Here is a 22,788-nt window from a genome sequence, read left to right as displayed (position 1 = left end):
CTGTGGCCACTGCTGAGTTTTTCAAATTTTCTGGCATATTGAGTGCAGCACTTTCACAGCATCATCTTTCAGGATTTGAAATAGCTCAACTGGAATTCCATCATCTCCACTAGCTTTGTTCATAGTGATGCTTCCTAAGGCCCACTTGACTTCCCATTCCAGAATGTCTGGCTCTGGTTGGTGATCACACTATCTTGATTATCTGAGTCATGAAGATCTTTTTTGTATAGTTCTTCTGTTTGTTTGTTTGTTTGTTTTTTGCCATCTCTTCTTAATATCTTCTGCTTCTGTTAGGTCCATACCATTTCTGTCCTTTATTGTGCCCATCTTTGCATGAAATGTTCTTGTTCCTCTGCCTTTTCTAAAACCAGGCTTCCCTTTTGGCTTATCTGGTAAAGAATCCACCTGCAAAGCAGTAGGGGGTTCATCCCTGGGTTAGGAAGATCCCCCAGAAAAAGGAAAGGCTACCCAGTCCAGTATTTTGACCTGGAATATTCCATGGACTCTATAGTCCATGGGGTCACAAAAAGTCAGACACAACTGAGCGATTTTTCACTTATCATTTATATACACACACACAACTAATTAATAGGAATGCTAAAAATAAAACCAAAGTCTTCAGATTTTTTGAACAGTGGAGTTTCTCCACTAGTCTACCATGAAATAGACACGTTAACTTCAGCATTCTCTTAGGGTCTGTTCTTTTTTTTTTTTTGGTTTCCTTGTATTCCTATCCCAATAAGTAGCCCCTCCTCTACTAAGGAGTAGTACAAAGCCAAGAGTCACCATAGCACCTAGTCTGTCCTTTGCTTCTCAAACAAAGCTGCATCTCCTTTGCACATTCCAGGCTTCCCTCATTTCAGTTTCTTTCTCTCCACAAAACAAAGCAAAAACCATGTTTCACAGTAGATTTGTTACTGACCCAAGTTCTTGAACTGTGTGTGTGTGTGTGTGTGTGGTATGCAGTATGCAGTATCTTAATTCTCTGACCAGGGGATGAACCCATGTCTTGGGAGCAAGGAGTCTTAACCACTGACCACCAGGGAAATCCTTGAACTCTTTAATCAGTAGTAATTGATAAGAAGCTAGGTGAAAAATTCAGACAAGAGTTAGATGCATGAAGTAGGCAGTAAGTTGTCACAGTCTTGCCTCTTAAGGCCAAAGCTGGAGATATGCATTTGATGGTAATTAGTGCAAAGTTCCTATTTAAATAAGACATAGCACTGGATGAGATTATCCAGGAAGGATATGTAGATAAAGCAAAGAATGTGATGCAGGATTGAGCTACATGCTGCTGCTGCTGCTAAGTCACTTCAGTCGTGTCCGACTCTGCACAACCCCATAGACGGCAGCCCACCAGGCTCCCCCGTCCCTGGGATTCTCCAGGCAAGAACACTGGAGTGGGTTGCCATTTCCTTCTCCAATGCATGAAAGTGAAAAGTGAAAGTGAAGTCGCTCAGTCGTATCCGACTCCTGGCAACCCCATGGACTGCAGCCTACCAGGCTCCTCCGTCCATAGGCTTTTCCAGGCAAGAGTACTGGAGTGGGGTGCCATTGCCTTCTCCTGAGCTACATGAGGCCTCAAATATTTAGTGGTCCAGCAGAGGTGGGCTAATAGTGAGAGGACCTGAGGAGGAGTACCAAAATGAAACAGTAAGATGTAATGAGAGTGAGGATATTTGCACATGATTACCAAGGAATTGAGGCAGAAAGACTAGGGACCTGTATCAAGCTTAACCAGGAGATCAACATTCATGGAAGTTTATGGCTCAGAGTGATTCTTCTGGGCTCTTAGATATCATAGCACTGGTAGAACTTATTGCTCAGTACCCAGTCTCTCAGAAGTGTCCTTTTTGTGACCTCATGGACTGCAGCACGACAGGCTCTTCTGTTGATGGGGTTTTTCAAGCAAGAATACTGCAGTGGGTTGCCATTTTCTTCTCCAGGGGATCTTCCCAACCCAGGGATCAAACTCATGTCTCTTGCAATGGCAGGTGGATTCTTTACTGCTGAACCACCTGGTAAGCCTGGTAGAATTTAAATCCACAGAAAATTGAATCCAACAGAGATTCTGTTTTATTCAGACCTCTTCTGTCCAGGTATTATGGATTCTGAGAACATGTATAAGAGATGATTGGATGTGACATGCATCCTGAAGAAAATGAAGGTAAGGATGACAAAGTTTTTGTGTATCTATTTTATAGTTTCCATGCTGGCTTCATGGTGACTCAGAAGGTAAAGAATTACCTTCCAACCCAGGTTCATTCCCTGGGTTGGACTCATCCTCTGGTACTGACTACCCACTCCAGTATTTTCACCTGGAGAATTCCATGGACAGAAGAGCATGGCAGGCAACAGTACATAAGGTCAAATAGAGTTGGACATAACTGAGCGACTAACACTAACACTTCCAACACAAACCACGTTCATTTTCTTGTGTGACCAGAAGCTGAATTCCAGGTATAACAGAATATTCTAAGTTGCAGATCCCATATTTATTTTGCTCACTGCCATATCCCCAAGACTTACAGCAGTAGTTTAATAAAGATTTGTTGAATAAATTCATTTATGGAGACAACAAGATATTTTATCTCAAAACAATAATAATACTTTATCCCCTTGTTGTATGATGTAGCATTGTGAAAGTTGTCTGCTTCTAGGAGACCAGTATTATATCTATGCATCTTTTTAACCCTTGAACACAACATATTGTTAATAATAGTCATTGTTGTTGTGGTTTATTTACTAAGTCATGTCCAGCTCTTTGCAACCCTATGAACTGTAGCCCACAGGCTCTTCTGTCCACGGGATTTCCCAGGCAACAATACTGGAGTGGGTTGCCATTTCCTTCTCCAGATCCATATGTACTTATTAAATAAATCATCAATGTACAATGAGGTTTTAATGTCTCTGTAACCTACTAGTTTCAACAATGATTGTAAAGTTTCAGTCAATTGGATTTAATAGGACTGGAACCCAGAGCAACCAGGATGAGATATATAAGAACACTGAAAATAAAAAATAAAAGTAGGCATACAGCCAGACTGGTAGATGAGAGTGCCTTCAGATGAATTCCAGGTGCCCATATTGTGTCATTCATCCCACAGGAGCTCTTAGTCTTCTGTTCTTCAGGATCGTGCTTGAAGAGTGCATGTTCTTGTTCATCCTGGTTTGTGAGGCTTAACGGTTCAATGAAGTACTTTCGATCTCCCTGACTGAAGTAACCCCTGAAAAACAGAAGAGTCTAAGCTTCTTAAAAATATTCCAGTTTTGAGTGTTAAAGACTTGTAGACTCTAAAAAGTGACTACCACCAAAGGATTCCAAACTCAGGGCAGTAGAATATAGTATAACATTACAGCTGAAGATACCCTTAGAATCACCTAAACTTGTTTTCTCTATGAGGAAACCAGACCTGTTGGGGAGAAGTGACTACTGCAGTCAGACTGCTATGCTGGTGCTATAGGGAAATTTTGTGACCCTCAGTCCAGTGGCCTTCCAATTCCCATGCATTGTCTGCTCTAGAGGTACATTGACAATGAAAGGGACTTTGGAGTCTTATAGCAAGGGTTAAAATTCTGGGTCTATGACTTAAAGTCACATAACTTCAGTTTCTCCATCTACAAAATGGCAATAATAATATTTACTGAACAGTATAGTTGCAAAGGCTGAAGGAGATAAGATGCAAAGCACACAATCAATGAATATTATCATTTTCTTCTCACTTCTATCTGCTGAAATCCTGAGTAGGATTCACTTAACCATTATCTAGGGAGCACCCATTATTCTCTAGACATTGGAGCAAGGGCAAAAGGTAAAAAGGAAAAGTCACGCTGTCTCATTTCATGGAGCTTATATTAAAATGAGGAAGATGGAAGTGAATCAAATGATCACATTGGATCTACAAATACACATAATTATATGATGTATATGTAATATATACAATTACAGCAGATAATTGCTAGGAAGGAAAAGCCCAAGAACATACAGTAGAAGGGAGACTGGACTGAGTGTACACGCAATTAGAAGAGTGGATATAGAGAGATAAGTTAGATGATTTCAATTTTATTTATTTTGTTGATTTGACTGTGCCAGGTCTTAGTTGTGGCATGTGGGATCTAGTTTACTGACCAAGGATCAAACCTGGGTGCCCTGCATTAGGAACAGGGATCTGAGCCACTGGGCCACCGGGGAAGTTCCACATAGGTGATTTATTGCAGTGGTCTGCATAAAGGTTCATGGCAGTTTGGACTAGGATGTGGCAGCAGAGAGAGACAGTAGTGAATAATATTAGGGAATATTTAGAACATATAATCAACAGGGTTCATTAAATGAATTGAAAATGTGTATTTGAAAGGCAAGAAGTCATCAAAGAACCTAGGTTTCCGGATTAAGCAAGTGGTTGGTTGACTATAACATTCACTGAGACGGAAATCACTGGAAAAATACCACATTAGGGAGAAAATCATTTGTTGTATATTTCCTTGAAATCTCCAGATGTGGAGAGATAGAGAGTTATGGAAAAGGAAATGAGATAATCAAGTCTGGGCATCAGAAGAGATATCTTATTGTAGACAGATACATGGCAAGTCATAAACATCCAGAAGGAAATGGATGTCATAGGAATGGATAGGACACACTAGAAAGAGTTTAGAGTGAAGAGAGAAGGTTTCATTCCCTAAAGGTTCTGACTCTAAAACTAGGACTTGATAACCTATATTTTGAAAACAAGCAGACAAACAAAAACAACTCTGCAAGCAATTTAGGGATGTAATTTATAAACTACTATCAAGAAAAGCCATGTTTCCTGCAAATTTCAAAAATTTTGAGCCTTTAGAATTCAAACTCAACTATAGTACAATTAATTATATTTGAGATTCTTTAGATTATTCACACATATCATCATCATCATCATCACAGGAATATACAAACCATCGTGAAGGCTTCCTTACCTTAGACCTCTACATGTGCTGATGCTAGCATCAGAAACTTTTTCATTAACGATGTGTCCTTGATAGTAACAGTTATCCTAGGAAAAAGGGAAAAGGGGGTTGACCAAGGACAAGTGTGAATGTATTTTAGACCAGCAACTAAATTTGAGTTTGAAATCTTGAAATGGGATCAAAAATGTTTTCAAACCATTTTATGCTAAACAGCAATTAGAGCTATAAAAAAAAAAATTTTAAACCAGCCTTCTGTGGATAAAATTTTCATCATTTAGTTGATGATCCCAAATGCCTAGGGGGCATTAACTATACCTTGTTGTAAATTTTATTGTTGCAGGAGAAGAATGCCAGGGATGAATAGAGTCTGGGAAAAGACCAACTCATAGATGTAAGTTTAAAACCTGAGTCCCTGAAATACCAGACAGTCATTCTTTCCCTAGATAATTGTTCATTAAATTTTCCTAATACCAACAAGCTCTTTCCAATGAATGGATTATTCAGATCATGTTGTTATTTCTTGATTTATCCAAAGAGTGCCACCAAGCTAACTGGATTAATATTAATATAACAACTCTGTCTCCACTCGAAGCAAAATGCTCGACCTTAATGCTTTTTCACGTGGATGTCCTTCAGTCAAACTCACTTTTCTACTTTGGGACAGGCAGCGTGTTGGCCAACGTAAACCTCTGCATTGCTATGGAAGAGAATTCTTGAAGACCTTTCTCAGAAAAGATGGCAAAGATAAAACACCCCTCGTACCTCTTCATCCTGTCTTCTCCGAATAAGAGTCCAAAGTGGAAATTATTTAGGGAATTCGAGAATTCTACAATTCTAATGTTGAGGATATAGGGTTGAGTTTGAGAGACTACATGACACTGAGAGGCGATTGGCGCTAAGTGAAAACACCAGATGCACGTAATTCTGTATATTTCTAATGAAAACAAGAAGCTCCTTCTGCCTACTCTCCTATAAGGAGTGCATGAAAGCCGGAAAGGGTTACCAAGGTGGTCAAGGAATGGGTATGTTCTTGTCAAACTGTAAAAATGTTGGAGGATCTGTTAAGAATTACTACTGCTTCTGTTTTGTAAGTTCATTTGAATCATTGTTATTTAGATTTCACAAAGTGCTATCATATGATATGTATCTTTGTCTGCCTTACTTCACTTTGTATGATAATCTCTAGGTCCATCCATATCCTGCATTAACATAATTTCATTCTTTTAATGGTTGAGTAATATTCCATTATATATATGTAACACATCTTATACATACTACTATATATATAATAATAATCAACTATAGCACAGGGAACTCTACTTAATAATCTGTAACCATCTATATTTGAAAAGACTCTGGAAAACAACAGATACATGTATATGTACGACTGAATCACTTCTGTTATACACCTGAAAGTTGCTGTACAACTTTACAATGTTCTAAATCAACTCCACTCCAATAAAAAAAATTAAAAAATAATGAATTATTACAGCTGAAAAAAACAACATTGCTATAACACCATTTCACTTTCACTAATTGGCAAAGACACTGCCTCTGGGTATGTGGGTCACACCCCCAATTAACAGTGAACCTAGGATACTCTGTTTTACCATGATCTGTGGGCTCGTGGTGACTGCCTTTCCACTGGAATTATAATATGTTTCTGTGTAGCCTGGAGCAAGGAGATTCCTGGGGGAGAAAAAGAAATGTCATGTTTACTCATGCTAACTGCGAAGTCTAGTGATTCAACAGAGATTTTCCTGGATGTGGTGAGCTTTTCCTCCTAGTCTCCCAAAACGAACCCAACATGGAAGAGGTGCTTAAACTGGAGGGAGTGAGAAAGGCAGGGAAATTCCTGAGTAGTGTGCAACAATGTCTGTTTCCTCATCAAACTTTGCATGCTTGTCAGAGGAGCGATTAGAGGAAGAAATAGAACTGAAATGGGCAAGGTTGATAAAAATGACTGAAAAGAGCAAGGCATGCCCCCCCCCGCCCAGCTTCAGATGACTGCCTTTTGCACCCAGTCCTTGTCAGTTACCAGTAACAGTTAACAATTGCAGCAGTGGAAAGTGTATTGAAAATTGACTTGCACTTGGCAGTTAGGGACCTTTCAGCATTTTCACTGAGCTTCTTAAAATTCTTTCAATGACTCACCAGCAAATAGGAGTCTGAATATTTTTTTTAAAGAGGCAGGGCAAGGAGAAAAGGGAGTAACTAATATGTATTAGATGCTGTCTCTATCCTGGCCACTGGAATAGATATATTATGTGTAACATTTAATCATTTCAACAGTCGAACAAGATAAATATTATCTTCCTTATATTTCAGATGAGATTAAATAGTGACAAAGAATGTATCCAGGTCTGCTTGAATTCAAAGCCTGTACAATTTCCTTTGCTTCAAACTATTTTCATACTCTAGTCAGTTGTGACTTTTTGTAAAAGGTAATAGTCTATTTGAGGTGGGGAAAGCATCTTGTTGTTCCTATATTGAACAGTTTAGGGATTAAAAAACCTTGAAGGAGTAGAACGAGGGAAAACTACTTTGGAAATAGTATAGACATAGGATGATCAAGATATGAATGGGAGCTGAGGCAGTGAAGTTTGAAAAGCAATGTTGAATTTAGATGAACTGACTGAAGGAATCAGAGACAATGGAGTGTTTGAGAACATGGAAGGTTGGTGGATGTGGGTAGAAAGCAAATTGGTGTTGCAATTAGGGGACCCCAATTTTGATTTTACCACTGACTTGAATTTTGGCTCTAGAATTTAACACATATATGTCTTTTTTCTAATAAAAATAGTTGTGAAATGTTTTGATAGCTAATCTTTCAGTGTTAAAATAATAAAATGCAATAATGCATGGGAAGATTTAAAACTCTATGCTATTTCATAGAAATTACTAAAATATATGTCTGCTTGCATTGTGTTTTATGACTCCAACTATCAGAACACTAGTCAACTGTGGTTTTACTCAATGTGTCTCTACTACTTCAGTAGGAACAAATATTCAAGGAACCCATTGGGTCAATTGAGAGTAAAAGCTGAATATCCAAGATTTCCAAGAGCCCCTAAGTAGTAACAGACTCAATTAGCACACTTTCGATATGTTAACTGGTTGTTGGTGAGGATAACATTAGAAGTAAAGGCACTTACTTGTTTTTTTTCAAGTAAAGCACTGCGATTTTTCCATTAACCGTCATTTCATACTTCAATTCAGTTTCAAAATTTTCCTGCAAAAATACACAAACATTTATTGGTAATTAAAAACATACATACACATATTCATTTGGCTATGTTCATCACTGGAAACAATGCCTGCTTTCTTTCTCCAGTAATTGCTGTAATCCCAAATGTCTACTTCTGTCATTTTTAACAAATCAAACGACTGCCAACTGAATAGACAAATTATCTGAGATCTTTATGCCAAGCCATCTATCCATCCATCCAGTTGCTCATTCTACAAAGACTGAGTGCCGGTTACATGCCAGACACCCTTTAATTCTGGAAATGGGCTTCAAAGCAGGGAAAAACGGTACCTACTATCAGAAAACCTATAGCCTTGTGAAAAAGACACAATAAAAGTGAGTTGCCTGTGATAAGAGGCATAAATATGGAAGCAGGGTAGGATGTCTGATATCTTAAGGGCAGGAAAGGCTTTCCTGAGGAAATAAGGAAAGCTAAGATATGAATTGAACAGGTGATGCAGCATGGGGAAGTGGTTTGAGAAGAAAAACTAGTATGCACACAGACCCAAAGACCTGCAAGCCTCTCACTAACATCTTTTTTTGATAGTGCTGTGTCTTTGTTGCTGAGCACACTTTCTCTAGTTGTGGTTAGTGGGGGCTACTCTTCATTGCTGTGCACAAGATTCTCATCGGGGTGATTTCTCTTGTTGAGGAGCATGGGCTCCGTGGCACCCAGGCTTCAGTAGTTGCAGCCCAAGGGCTCTGGAGAATGGGATCAGTAGTGGTGGTGCACGTGGCATGTGGAACCATCCCAACCAGGGATAGAACCCCTATCTCCTGCATTGGTAGGCAGATTCTTATTACTGTACCACCAAGAAAGTCCTCACTAATGTGGTCTCTAGGTCTTCTCAAGGCTAAGTGAAGGGCAGAATATGGGGAAAATAACACGAATTTGTACCTGAAGGCAGGAAGAGGTCATTGGAAAGAAAATACAGTCTCAGGTGTTCAGAAAGAGAAGACAATGTCACTTCTAGTACACTGTGTAGAAAAGAACTATTTTAAGTTTAGATTTATATATACAGGAGGAGACAGGTCTCTATCAAAGGATTTAAAGCAGGATTATAAGCCATGGTGGCACATAATATCTACCAATTCTCTGGGAAGTGCCAGGACATTGTTATTATTAAAGAGATCCAATATGGCAGACCAAATGCAATGGAGCACCACTTATGAGCTGAGTGCTGTTTCCACTGCTGTGTTGCATTTAAGGTCAAGCTTTCCTGTCTCCTCCCTGTCCTGAGAAAGGGAATAGGACCTGAGCTCATCGAAGGCCAACAGAAAGTTAGAGCCATCTAGACCTCCCTGGTGGTGAAGTGGATAAGAATCCACCTGCCAATGCAGGGGACGCGGGTTCGATCCCTGCCCTGAGAAGATTCCATATGCCGCAGCTGCAACTATGCCTGTGAGTCACAGCTACTGAGCCCATGATGTCACAACTACTGAAGCTCACAAGCCTTATAGCCCACGCTCTACAACAAGAGAAGCTACTGCAATGAGAAGCCTGTGCACTGCAACAAAGACCATGCACAGCCAAAATAATAATAATAAATAAAATAAAAGTTTTTTTACAAAAAGAAAGAGCCATCCATTCAAAATATTGTACAGGGATTTGCCATCTCCAAGATCAGTTATTTCAGCCCAAATTTCCTTTAAGTGATTAGCTTTTGAAGGCTCATCTGGTGTTAAAAATCCAGGACTATAAATATCCTACACTGTGGGTCTAAATGCGGGGAAGATGTTGTAATTGAGTTCATTTTCATGAATAACAGGAGCTGCAAAAAGCCTGAAGGTTGAAAACAAATGTCATGGGGAATTATTGTCACAACTTTTTGTTCAGGTTTAAGAAAGGCCAGATAGAATGAAAATATCAGGAGAATACTAGATTTGACCTTCCATACAGAAGAGCCTTCCCAATATCTATTTTCTGTCATGAAGGTTTGTGGTGGATAGTGAGCTAAAATATTGGGTTGACCAAAATGTTTGTTTGGGTTTTTCTGATATAAACCCAAAAGAACTTTTTGGCTAACCCAATATTAGTTGGAGGTTATTTCAGAAAAGATAATTGTGGAATGGAAGTTTTAGCTGATATTAGCATAAAGGGTATGGATGAAAGGAAACAGCAAAGAAGAAAACCAGAGACTATGTGAAAGAGGGCTTCCCTGGTGGTTCAGTGGTAAAGAATCACCTGCCAGTGCAGAAGACACAGTAGACAAGGGTTTGATCCCTGGGTGAGGAAGATCCCCTAGAGAAGGATATGGCAGCCACTCCATTTTCCTGCCTGGAAAATCCCACAGACAGAGGAGCCTGATGGGCTACCAACCACAGGGTCGCAAAGAGTCAGACATGACTGAGTGACTGAGCACTAGAGAGTGAGGACTGGGTAACGTTACAACTGCATTTCTCAAGTAGAAGTTCATGGTGAAGGACAATGCCTGCTAGTAAGAAGTGTGTCTTATTTCTCGTCTATCTAGGCTTTGAATTAGGGGTTGGGGGAGGAAATTGGCACCTTGATTTGGAGAGATTCTACTAGAAAGAAATGACTTGGAGCCCACTGAGTAAGATTAGCTGGGCACAGGGATATATAAATAAAATTTCCCTCTAGGAAACACCATGGGTAAGGACTACTGGGTGGATTGGGAAGGTCATAGTTCTGGATGCTTCTGGGATGGAAGCAGAACCAGATAATGGCAAGCGATCACACCAAGGAAACCGCAGAAGTCCAGGGAGTTTCTTAATTCTAATGGCACAACTGTGATCATAACATATGGTAATCTAAGCTCTAGAAACCCTGTTGGACCAAGGTAAGGTCTGAAATTGTTTGCACTATAGGGAGGCACTGTGGTGCTGGGCTTCCCCGTGTGGCTCAGTTTGTAAAGAATCCACCTGCAATACGGGAGACCTGAGTTCAATCCCAGTAGGGAAGATCCCCTGGGGGAGGGCATGGCAACCCACTCCAGTACCCTTGCCCGAAGAATCCCCATGGACAGAAGAGCCTGGCAGGCTAAAGGCCATGGGGTCACAAAGAGTCAGACACGACTGAGTGACTAAGCACGGCACACATTGTGGTGCCAGATATTCTACTTTGTGTCATAGGCTGACAGCAAGATGGTTTTGGCCTCTAAGGAAGTGTGTGATCTGAAGGCAGAATTCTAGGAAGAATAGTGATCAACTTTAGAATGTAAGTTTCAACATCAGGGACCTTGACTAAGTATTTGCTGAATATGCATCTATGCAGGCATATAGGAAATGTATTCCACTTATACTCATTCATTCATCTATTTGTTTACTTTTTTATTTGCTCACTTATCCCACAAAAGCTTATTCACGCCTCTTTATGCCATGTATGTAACATACAATCAAGAATACAATCATGAATAAAATCTTTCAAATTCTACCTTGGCTATTAGTGCCTCCTCCAGAAAAGTTTTCAAAGGATTACTTCATTCCAGCTCAAATCTTAAGTGACTTGGACAAGTGTGATGAAGTCAGAGAGATGGGGCCATGTTCTTGGCACACCTGACAGGTAATGCTTGTTTCTTACTGCTCTGGTCCAGCAGGGGGCACAGTTGTATAAGTACAAGAGTCCTCTATCTTGCCTTAAGTGAGCTCAGTTGATCTAACTCTTTGCAAAGCCACAGACCGTAGCCCATGAGGCCCCTCTGTCTGTGATACTTTCCTGGCAAGAATACTGTAATTGGGTTGCCATCTCCTCCTCCAGGGGATTTTTTTGACACGGGGATTAAGCCCACATCTCCTGTGTCTCCTGCACTGCAGGCAGATTGCCTTGAGAAATGATCAATTCAGATTGAGATCTATGTAGGTCCCCTAGGTCAGGCATTAGAAATTCTCAAAGTTTCAAGTAATTGCTAATTAATTATTTGCACAAGGAAGACCAAAAGTTTCAATACAGAAATCACCAAGATCATTTCCAAGAACTTGGTTTCCACCTCAAAATACTCAGTAAGAAAGGTAGCTGGCATTTTTAAGATACTGCCAGAGAGCTTTTGAAGAAAGTAATATTGACACAGAAGCCAATACATATGGGTCCTATATAAATTTAGCAGAAACATTTTGTTGAGAGACTATTATTTTGGGAAAGAGAGTCTTCTCTGACTTTAGTTGTTATACATGTGTTTGTGTCAGAAAGAATAACCTGTGAGGAACTTTGTCCAGTTGGGGAATATGAACTTCCAGTGAGTTTCATCTTACAGAGAGTGAGTGAGTGAGTGAGTGAAGTTGCTCAGTCGTGTCCGACTCTTTGCGATCCCATGGACTGTAGCCTACTAGGCTCCTCTGTCCATGGGATTTTCCAGGCAATAGTACTGGAGTGGATTGCCATTTCCTTCTCCAGGGGATCTTCCCGACCCAGGGATCGAACCTGGCTCTCCCGCATTGTAGACAGACGCTTTACCGTCTGAGCCACGAAGGAAGTCTTCCAGTGAGTTTCATCTTACAGTAGGTAGATGTAAAAGTTATTTCCATCTCATATATTTGTATTTTCCTGGCTCTCAGCAAAAGAATTGCAGGTGTAGGTAATTAGAAAGTTGCTGTGGAGTGAATCATCATGTTTCAGCTTCCGTCTTTCGACTGAGAATGTGTGTTTTGTCAAGTGGTAAGAATTCTACGAACTTTAATAACCACTTCTTTTGAAAAAAGCAGGGTAAATTTTGTGTTTAATTACAGTAATTAATCCTAATTTGCTACACATCTATGCATGCATTCACCCACAATATTTTATTTTTTTACTTCAATTTTAGTGTTCACAGTTTTGTTTGTATGTGGAGCCTGGCAGGGATCCATGGGGTCGCAAGAGTTGGACACGACTTACTGACTAAACCACCATCACCATATATCTAAAGATGATGATAGATGGAGATAAAAAATACTGTATAAAATTCTTTAAAAGTAACAGAATGAATTATTAATTGCCATAAGTAATTAAAGTTTGCTCTCTATGTGACCTTGGATAGTTTGTTTCAACTGTCAGAATTTTAGCATCAAAATAAAGCTAATAATAGGATGTTGGGTTATCATGAAGATTAAAAAAAATAATATTGGTCAAAAACATACACAAATGTGTATATGTCTATCTACAAAAAATGTATATACTTATATATGAAATATATTTATATGTATATATGAACGTGAAAGTGAAGTCATTCAGTCATGTCCGACTCTTTGTGACCCCATGGACTGTAGTCTACCAGGTTTCTGCGTCCATGGGATTTTCCAGGCAAGAGAACTGGAGTGGGTTGCCATTTCCTTCTAAAGGGGGTCTTCCTGACCCAGAGATTGAACCCGGGTATCCCGCATTGCAAGTAGATGCTTTACCCTCTGAGCAACCAGGGAAGTGTGTATATCCATATCTGACTGTTTGCAACCCCATGGACTAAAGCCCACCAAGCTCTTCTGTCCATGGAATTTCCCAGGCAAAAATACTAGAGTGGGGTGCCATTTCCTCCTCCAGGGATCTTCCCAACCCAGGGCTAGAACCAGAGTCTCCTGCATTGGCAGGTGGATTCTTTACCTCTGAAACACCAGGGAAGCCCATATATGTGTGTGCGCATATATATTCAAAATTCTTTATTAAATAAAAAGTTGTACCTGTTGACCTGGATCCTTGACCTCTCTTTTATGTCGTGGAGGAAGTCTTTTGGGATAAACCACTTCATAGTTTTGTACTCCTGGAAGCTCTTTTATAGAATTTACTGAGAAAAAAAAGAGTTGGAGAAGAATCAGCTAAGTAGAACCAACATAGGCTACTAGGTAATGGCCTTCCTGATGGCATTGCTAATGAATGATGCCACAGGCAGGGGCTTTAACTGAGTTATATGAGAGAGTTATACAGGTGCCAACCTCAGAAACAACCAACAAAAGCAGAAACCCGCTCTTTCTCTCATATCTTTAACCTATATCTTCAGAAATTTTTTCCACTGAAAGTTTACCAGAGCTTCTCAGCTTGGTGAACATATTTCTTTGGAATGTCCCCACTTCTCTTTGCCTCTAGGATCCCCTAGAGGAATGAAGCCAACAGTACAGACAAAACCAGGACAGGAGAGAATGAATCAAACTAATCCTCCAGAAAGCTAATCAGTGTCAGAATGATCAAATTGAAGCACTCTGAAACTACAGTGTTATAAAAATTAAATAATGAATGGATGCCACTTCAGATTCAAGTATATTTCTGTTGGGTTTTTCAACAGCAATATTTTTCACTAGGGAAAGAAACTGAATCAGTAGGAAAAGTCTCCAGTACCAGCTCCATAGATTGGGCTCACTTTTGCAGTACAGACAAACCTTCATGTTTTTGCATATAAATACCAAAAAGGCAGAGTAATATATTATTTATATCACATTCAAAAAAGAGGTTCACAGAATGGGGTGATAGAAGTCAGATGAGTGTCACCTTGGGAGGGAATAAGTGACTGAGGGGGGCTTGAGGCAGGCTTCCAGGACAAGGTCAATCTCCCATCTTGGTTTGGGCAGGGAATATACATGCATGTTCACTTTGGAGAAATTAATGGGGCCTTTAGATTTGTGTAGTTTACTTCATACATGTCATACTTCAGCAAAAAATTTACAGAGACAGCTACACTGAGATGGGCATATCTCGGTGTTTGTCAGCAATTCCAACGTTGGGCAATGTACTCGGTTGCTGAGGCTGTGAAGAAAGGTGTTCTCCAGGCATTGCTGGCGGGGATACTACGTCACGACCTCACGGAGTACAATTTGGTGCTGTTACAGCTTGAGTTGCATCCTCTCAGAATTCATATGTTGAAGCCCTAGTCTCCAGTACCGCAGAACTTACTGTTTCAGAAATAGAACCTTTAAATGGGCAATTAAGCTAACGTGTGGCCATTAGAGTGCATCCAAATCTAACCCGAGTGGTGTCCTTGAAAGAAGAGGAAGTAGGACACACACATGTGGATACACGGAGGAGAGCCCATGAGGACACAGTTGGAAGGCAGCCATCTGGAAGTTAAGGGGAGAGACCTCCGGAGATGCCGAACCTGTAGAAACTGATCCTGGACTTTCAGCCTCCAGACTGTGAGAAAATAAACTTCTTTTGTTTAAACAAAAAAAAAAAAAAAAGGAAATTGGAGAAGCAGACAATTAGAACACTAGCACTGGTCAGGAAGGAAAATTTTTGAGCCTGCAGTTATGTTGAAAGAGAATTGGAAAGCTTCAATTTTCTATCTGCATCTTGAGATCTCATATCAATGTTGCTTCTAGAAGTTTTCTTTCTTTCTTTTTTTTTTTTTTTTAGAGAAATTCAGATTTCCCAAAGCTAACACAAAATTTTCTATTTTCTTTTTTATTTGCCCACATGGTTCAGAACAGAATGTAGGTACAGGGAAATCAAGGTATACAACTTGGTTTGAAACTTCTGGCCAACCCAGAAGTTAGGTCCTAACTGTGACTTCGAAGGCTTTAAATGACTAGAGGGTATTCTTAGCTTATTAAAATAGGTAAACCTAGGGCCTTCCCTGGTGATCCAGTGGTTAAGAATCAGCCTGCCAATGCAGGAGACAAGGGAACTAAGACCACACGTGTTGGGAAAAAAACCCAAGGCAGCCAGAAATTTAAAAATTATAATAATAAAAATAAATAAATAAATAAAAATAGGCAAACCTAAATGCTATGATAATACAAATTTATGTGACTGTGGCTGATCTTATAGCAAAGAAAACAGTGTTTTTCATTAATCAACTTGCATGAGTATACACCTATCCCAATGGTGCTCCAGAGAAGAAAAGTGTTTATTTTTTCAAAGTTTCTTCAGAAACTAAAGTAGAAACTTTCCAAAATTGCCTAGTGATGTTGATTTTGTTTTATCATTTTAGGGTGTTTTTCATTCATCTGACCATTCTTAGAGCCATTTGCATTTAACTCTGAAGGATAGGAAAAATGATTAAATTGGCAAAGAGCTCATTGGGTTCAAAATGGAGTGCTTAAGTAATGAAATGGCTTTTCTTTCACCAACTCAAGATTTACCCTTAAAAACATTCCCAAAACACTTAAAGCCATGACATCAACACTTACCTTAACTTTGGATTTAGTTTGGGTTTTTTAATTGTTCAGAAAAAGTGGTCAAATTAAATGATCTCTAAGGACAGTTCAAGCAGTCTGGGCATCTTTTATTTTTATTTAGTTAATTTTTGGTAAAGGAAAATAATAGCATTAGTTTTAAAAGTTCATGACTGAAGTTCAAAATCTTAGAGGAATATTAAATCAGTCATTTTCTTTCCATCTAGTGAAAATTGTCATTGTTGCTGTTGTGCGATCCCTCAGTCGCTAAGCTGTATCCAACTTTTTGTGACCCCATGGACTGCATAACACCAGGCTTCCTTGCTCTTCGTCACCTCCCAGAGCTTGCTCAAGTTCATATCCATTGAGTCAGTGATGCCATCCAACCATCTTGTCCTCTGTTGTCCCCTTCTCCTCCTGCCTTCAATCTTTCCCAGCATCAGGGTCATTTCTAATGAGTTGGCTCTTCACATCAGGTGGCCAAAGTACTGACCACTTCAGCATCAGTCCTTCCAATGAATATTCAGGACTTATTTCCTTTAGGATTGATCTCCTTGAAGGTTTGATTTCCTTGCAGTCCAAGGGACTCTCGAGAGTCTTCTCCAACACCACAGTTCAAAAGCATCAATTCTCTGGCACTCGTCCTTCTTTATGGTCCAGTTTTCACATCCATACATGACTACTGGAAAAAGCATAGCTTTTACTATATGGACCTTTGTCAGCAAAGTAATGTCTCTGCTTTTTAATATGTTTGTTCCTTGGAAGAAAATCTATGACAAATCTAGGCAGCTTATTAAAAATCACAGACATTACTCTATCCAGAAATTAACAGATGGTAGCAACACAATTCGGAGAAGGCAATGGCACCCCACTCCAGTACTCTTGCCTGGAAAATCCCATGGATGGAGGAGCCTGGTGGGCTGCAGTCCATAGGGTCACTAAGAGTCAGACATGACTGAGCGACTTCACTTTCACTTTTCACTTTCCTGCATTGGAGAAGGAAATGGCAACCCACTCCAGTGTTCTTGCCTGGAGAATCCCAGGGACAGCGGAGCCTGGTAGGCTGCCGTCTATGGGGTCACACAGAGTCGGACACTACTGAAGCGACTTAGCAGCAGCAGCAACACAATTCCCTACAGCTTCCCATTACTCTGTGTATAAATACACCAAAGGCACCCATGTGCTGTCTGGTGATTGTGTCCAATCAACACAATTAGTCCCATTAATGTGGAGCTCATGAAGCCATATATTCCACCAATGCTGCAACCAGAGTAACTCTTCTAAAAATGCTGCATGAAAAATGGCTTTCATTCATAATACACATTATTCTGATGGGGAATATTAGTCCAAGCTGCCCTCAGGTCATAAAAAAATAACTATTCAACTAATTCTTTTTATAAAAGCAGAGGGTGATAACACTCACATGCTCCCCACCAGAGGTGGTTAGTGGAAACAGGCAAATCCACCCAGCACAAGTTTTCTCTGATGTCCACATTGATCTCCATGCACCCAGTTCGTAATCCAAATTCTAACATTTCATGAAATCAGAAATCATCAACTGACTCTTTAATGTGAAGTCTAAATGTGTAAATCTGTGGAGAAATGTCTTTCCAACTCTTTGTTTGATGGCCAAACACTTCCAATGGACAACCAAATTAAATCAATGAATAAACTAAACTACCAGAGTTTTTCAAAAGCTTCCAGCAACCTCTTGTATTTTTTTCAGTTTGAAGTGAACAGATTTCTAGTTCTTAATGCTCTTACAACACTGGACATCTCTAAGGAAAACAGATAGAATTTCCCTTAATGGTCCTTCTTTTTCTGAAACCAAGAAGGCCCCTGAAAGAATGAGACTTGAGATATAACTAATTATGCAGCAGGAAAGAAGAGGCAATGGACCCAGGTGTTATTTGGCTCATTCGTCCTTAAGTGTGATGGAGATACTGCAGTCTCCTCCCAGCTGAAGAACATCAGGCTAATTACTCTGAAGCCTGTGGAATGATCACAACTAACTGCCATCCAGGAATTCCACAAATCTGAGACAAAACACAATATGTTTCCATTAATTCATTTCAACACTTGCTTTTCTCTCTATCACAGAACTCACAAACTAGATTAGTTCTAACTAGCAGAACTGGATCAAAAAAGAAAATTGTTATTTGGGGTTGGGTTAGATCATTATTTACACTGTTTAATAGTTTTAGAAAAGTTAAATCTTTTATTTTTGGACTGTTAAACCCTTTTTATTTGGAAATAAATTCAAATGTATATGAGACTTGCAAGAATAGGAATAGTTCAAACAACATCCTTTGCCCAGATTTACCTGATTCACAGATTCACCCTTTTCAAAACATGCTGATGAGTGAGAAATAAAGTATTCTTGTAAGCCACCAATATTTTGAGGCTGTTCTTACTAAAAATTTTGCATATTCTCAGTCTCTCACATATATACATATGTTATATACATGTGTGTGTATATATACATATACATACAATTTTTTCTAACCATTTGAGGATGAGTAGTTAACATTCGGAGAAGGTGATGGCACCCCACTCCAGTACTCTTGCTTGGAAAATCCCATGGACGGAGGAGCCTGGTACACTGCAGTCTTGGGGTCGCTAAGAGTCGGACACGACTGAGTGACTTCACTTTCACTTTTCACTTTCCTGCATTGGAGAAGGAAATGGCAACCCACTCCAGTGTTCTTGCCTGGAGAATCCCAGGGACAGGGGAGCCTAGTGGGCTGCCGTCTATGGGGTCGCACAGAGTCGGACACGACTTAGCTGCTAAGCGACTTAGCAGCAGCAGCAGCAGTTACATTAGATACACCATGATTCTTTATTCCTACAAACTTCAATATTTCCTAAGTATAAGAATATTCTCTTATACCACCATAGCCAAACAATCAAATTTTTAAAACTTAACACTGACCCAACACTTTATCATCTATATTTCAATTTTGTCAATTGACCCAGCAATATCCTTTTTGGTATTTTATTCATTCCATTGCAGGGTCCAGTCTAGGATCAGGTATCTTATTTAGTTTTCACATCTCTCTACCTTTTTTAATCTAGAATTTTCCCTCCCTTCCTTCTTCCTTCCTGTTTCTGTCTCTCTTTCACTCCCTCTCTCTGTCTTTACTTGTGTGTGTGCTAAGTCACTTCAGTCATGTCTGACTCTTTTCCACACTATAGACTGTAGCCCGCCAGGCTCCTCTATCCATGGGATTCTCCAGCAAGAATATTGAAATGGACTGCCACAGCCTCCTCCAGGGGATCTTCCCAACCCAGGGATCGAAGCCCTGTCTTGTCTCCTACATTGGCAGGTTGGTTCTTTACCACTGGCACTTCTTTTCTGTCTATAGAAAAGTTAAATCTTGTTTACAAGATTAATAAAACAGACATTAATCTGGAAGTCTACTTTATTTTTTAATATGCATGGGGCATTTTGGAGTTTAGCCCTTTTGTATGTAATACTGATATTTTCTTTTTTTTTTTCAAAGATACTGTTTAAAGAAGTATCTTTCCAAACTAAACACATGATGTTAAGCCCTGAATTAGGGTTTATGCAATGACATTGACTTAAGTTCTGGAATTCTCTGTAGCCCATCAAACTATCTGATGATTTTAAACTTTATGTAATAAAAAATGTACAGACACTAAAGGAAAAAACACATCCTAATTAGGTCTATAATTTTGGTTATTAAGATTAAATTACAGATATTCTTTTCAGTCTTCTAGTTACCTGATGAAAGCAATAAGAAATTGCTAATGTGAAGTAAAATGATTTCAAAAGGTACTGTATTCCCTGGGTTTTCTCCTGAAATAAAGACCTTTCTCCTTGGTCTCAATTCTTCACCCCCAAGCACCTGCCACATTCTTTAAATTTTTTCCCCCTTTCCACAAGGAAATCTCTTAAGTTATTTTTCTTGAGAGATTGTAAAGCTCAATACAAACAGTTGGCCTGATTTTACTTCATTTTTTAAACTTCACATATTTAAGAACTGGGCAAAAGTATGCTGGGAGTGGCTCTTGTTTATTCTCTGGGTGATGAGAAACAAACAAATGAACAAACAAGCAAAAGGAGATGGGAAAATGAAAATTGTTTTACTTCTTACATTTGGCTGGAAAAGAAATTAATATGGGAATGATATCAGGATATTTCAGTGACCATAGAAACACTCTTGAAAATACACATTGGAAGGTAAGAAGAGAGGGAGCTTTCTGTCCCAGATGGAAGATGGGGTCAGGGGAGCTTTCTGTAAGGACTCTCCTCCCCATCCTCACAAAAGCCACTTCAGAACCTTGGTCCCCCACCACCAAGCATTCAGAGATATCATACTTTTAGACACAACTTCTAAAAATATTATGTCTCTTGGGGCAATTGTTGTGAATGCAAAGATAGGGGAAGAGAATCAGTTGGGATGCCCAGTTTCATCAAAAAGGCTATAATGTGGGTGGCACCGAGTGTCAACTATTCTGTTCATGGATCCAGATTGATCTTTATGCTGTTGGATAAGGCTAGTACACAAACAATTCTTATGTTTCAACCAAGCAAAGGGCCCCAGAGGGTTTTTAGTGATTGTATTTTCAGAAAATGTGGGAAAAGAAGGTGTCTAGTAAGTTTGATTTTTAAAAAATAGGAATTTTAAGTCAATAATTTAAATATCTAGCACAATTTTTAAATTAATTTTTATTGGAGTATAGTTACTTTATAATGTGTTAGCTTCTGCTTCACAGCAAGGTGAATCAGCTATATGTATACATACATGCCTTCTTTTTAAAATTTCTTTCCTTTTTTTTTTTTTCTTGCCTAGCACTGTTCTATACTGTAGGATATAATGTAAAACCTTCCCAGGTCTAGAAAAGAAATCAGAAACCAGGGTAAAAGGAAAATAATTTTTAGTAACAAGTACTGAGTGGGTGCAAGGGGTAGGAGAGCCTTTCCCTTCCTAACTTCATCCTTCTTGTTGATAAGTTAGTCTCATTTCTAGGTCCCAACAAACATTCTAAAACCCAAGAAAACGTTTTCAGGAAAGGAGTCTCAGGCACTGAAGCTAATGTGCTGACTTCAGTAAGCTCTAGAGCTAGAAATAATCAAAGTAAGTATGTTATCCGATCTAACATACAAGGGCATCCCAGGTGGCTCTAGTGGTAAATAATCTGCCTGCCAATGCCAGATATGTAAGAGACTTGGGCTCGACCCCTGGGTCGGGAAGACCCCCTGGAAGAGGGCACGACAACTCATTCCAGTTATTTTGCCTGGAGAATCTCATGGACTGAAGCAACTTAACACGCACGCACATATATTTATAAATATATTTATTTGGCTGTGCTAGGTCCTATTTGCAGCACTCAGAATTTGCAGCATCCCCAATTCTTACTTTTAGCATGTGGGATCCAGTTCCCTGACCAGGGTCCCCTGCATTGAGAGTGCAGAGTCTTAGCCACTGCACTGCCAGTGAAGTCCCTATTTTTTAATTCTTAAACTAAAAATTGTTGCTTGCCATCTAGCACGACAAGAATGAAGTCACTAGCCATTGTAGTAACTGATCTTTAATACACAGCCTGAAACAAGAGTTCAGGGCAAAGATGAGAAATGAGACACTTGGCTCTGGGAGAAACTAGCAGAACCGACCTTCAGACAGTTAGATACTTTTAGGGGAAGATATTATAAGCCTAATTTCTTGCATTTTCCCATATCTAGAAAAGCACTAAAATCATTGTTGATTGAAAAAAAGGCACAATATGAAATTTGTGAATGAAGCTTTATTTGTGCCTGTTTTTCAATCAACAAATGTTTGATCTAACCAGAAAAATGGAAGTGAATGATCAACTTAAGCTTAATGGCAGCATTGTTTTATTAAGTAATATCACAGTGCTTTATAAATATGAAATGTTTATTTCTAATGCATCATATTTATTTCTAATTCAATGTATTTATTATCACCAATAATGAGAGGACTAAATATAAAAAGGGGTAAGAAGGCAAGAGGAGAAGGGGCGACAGAGAATGAGATGATTGGATGCCATCACTGACTCAATGGACATGAGTTGGAGCAAATGCTGGGAGATGGCGAAGGACAGGAAAGCCTGACCTGCTGCAGTCCATGTGGTCACAAAGAGTCGGGGACATGACTGAGCAACTGAACAACAAATACAAAAATGTGATCGAAATGAAGAGAGTCAAACTGGCCCCAACAATAATAACGGATACTTTCTGAAGCCTCCTGCACTGTAATAACCAGTCAAATCTGTCTCATCTTAACTACTCTAAAAATGACAAGGTTGATTTTGAGGCCTTCCATTCTTTAACTCAAAGATCATATTCATTGGTTAAATGATGGTGAATGAAATCTCCCCTCTGATTAGATGTGTAAATAGTGATCAAAAAGTCCCCTTGCTTCTCCTTTATACTATTTATATCAGTCAGAGCCCCCCAAAACAACAGATTAAGCCTGCCAAACTGGTTAGTAAAGCTGGTGAAAAAAAACTGTTGGGAGAAGATGAAAAGCAAGCAGGTATTTAACAGAATCTGTAAAGGAGTTAAACGCCTACCTGGACATGGAGCA

The 22,788-nt window shown here is 39.4% G+C and overlaps 1 protein-coding gene across 3 annotated transcripts in view; it reads right to left on the bottom strand.

Annotated features, from left to right (window-relative positions):
• LOC104994589 (disintegrin and metalloproteinase domain-containing protein 28-like) overlaps positions 1 to 22,788 on the bottom strand; it is a 126,520-nt gene that overhangs the window by 103,477 nt on the left and 255 nt on the right. For all 3 annotated transcript variants that reach the window (XM_010848216.1, XM_010848217.1, XM_010848218.1), the window contains exons 2-7: positions 22,775 to 22,788; positions 13,793 to 13,896; positions 8,097 to 8,173; positions 6,552 to 6,630; positions 4,951 to 5,027; positions 3,038 to 3,227 (exon numbers count right to left, since the gene is read on the bottom strand). In XM_010848216.1, coding sequence (XP_010846518.1) covers positions 3,038 to 3,227; positions 4,951 to 5,027; positions 6,552 to 6,630; positions 8,097 to 8,173; positions 13,793 to 13,896; positions 22,775 to 22,788 — 541 coding nt within the window. The remainder of the gene's footprint in view (positions 1 to 3,037; positions 3,228 to 4,950; positions 5,028 to 6,551; positions 6,631 to 8,096; positions 8,174 to 13,792; positions 13,897 to 22,774) is intronic.

Source organism: Bison bison, unplaced genomic scaffold (assembly GCF_000754665.1).
Source record: "Bison bison bison isolate TAMUID 2011002044 unplaced genomic scaffold, Bison_UMD1.0 scf7180017864261, whole genome shotgun sequence".
NCBI classification, from domain to species: Eukaryota; Metazoa; Chordata; class Mammalia; order Artiodactyla; family Bovidae; genus Bison; species Bison bison.
This window is presented reverse-complemented; position numbering and strand designations above follow the sequence as displayed.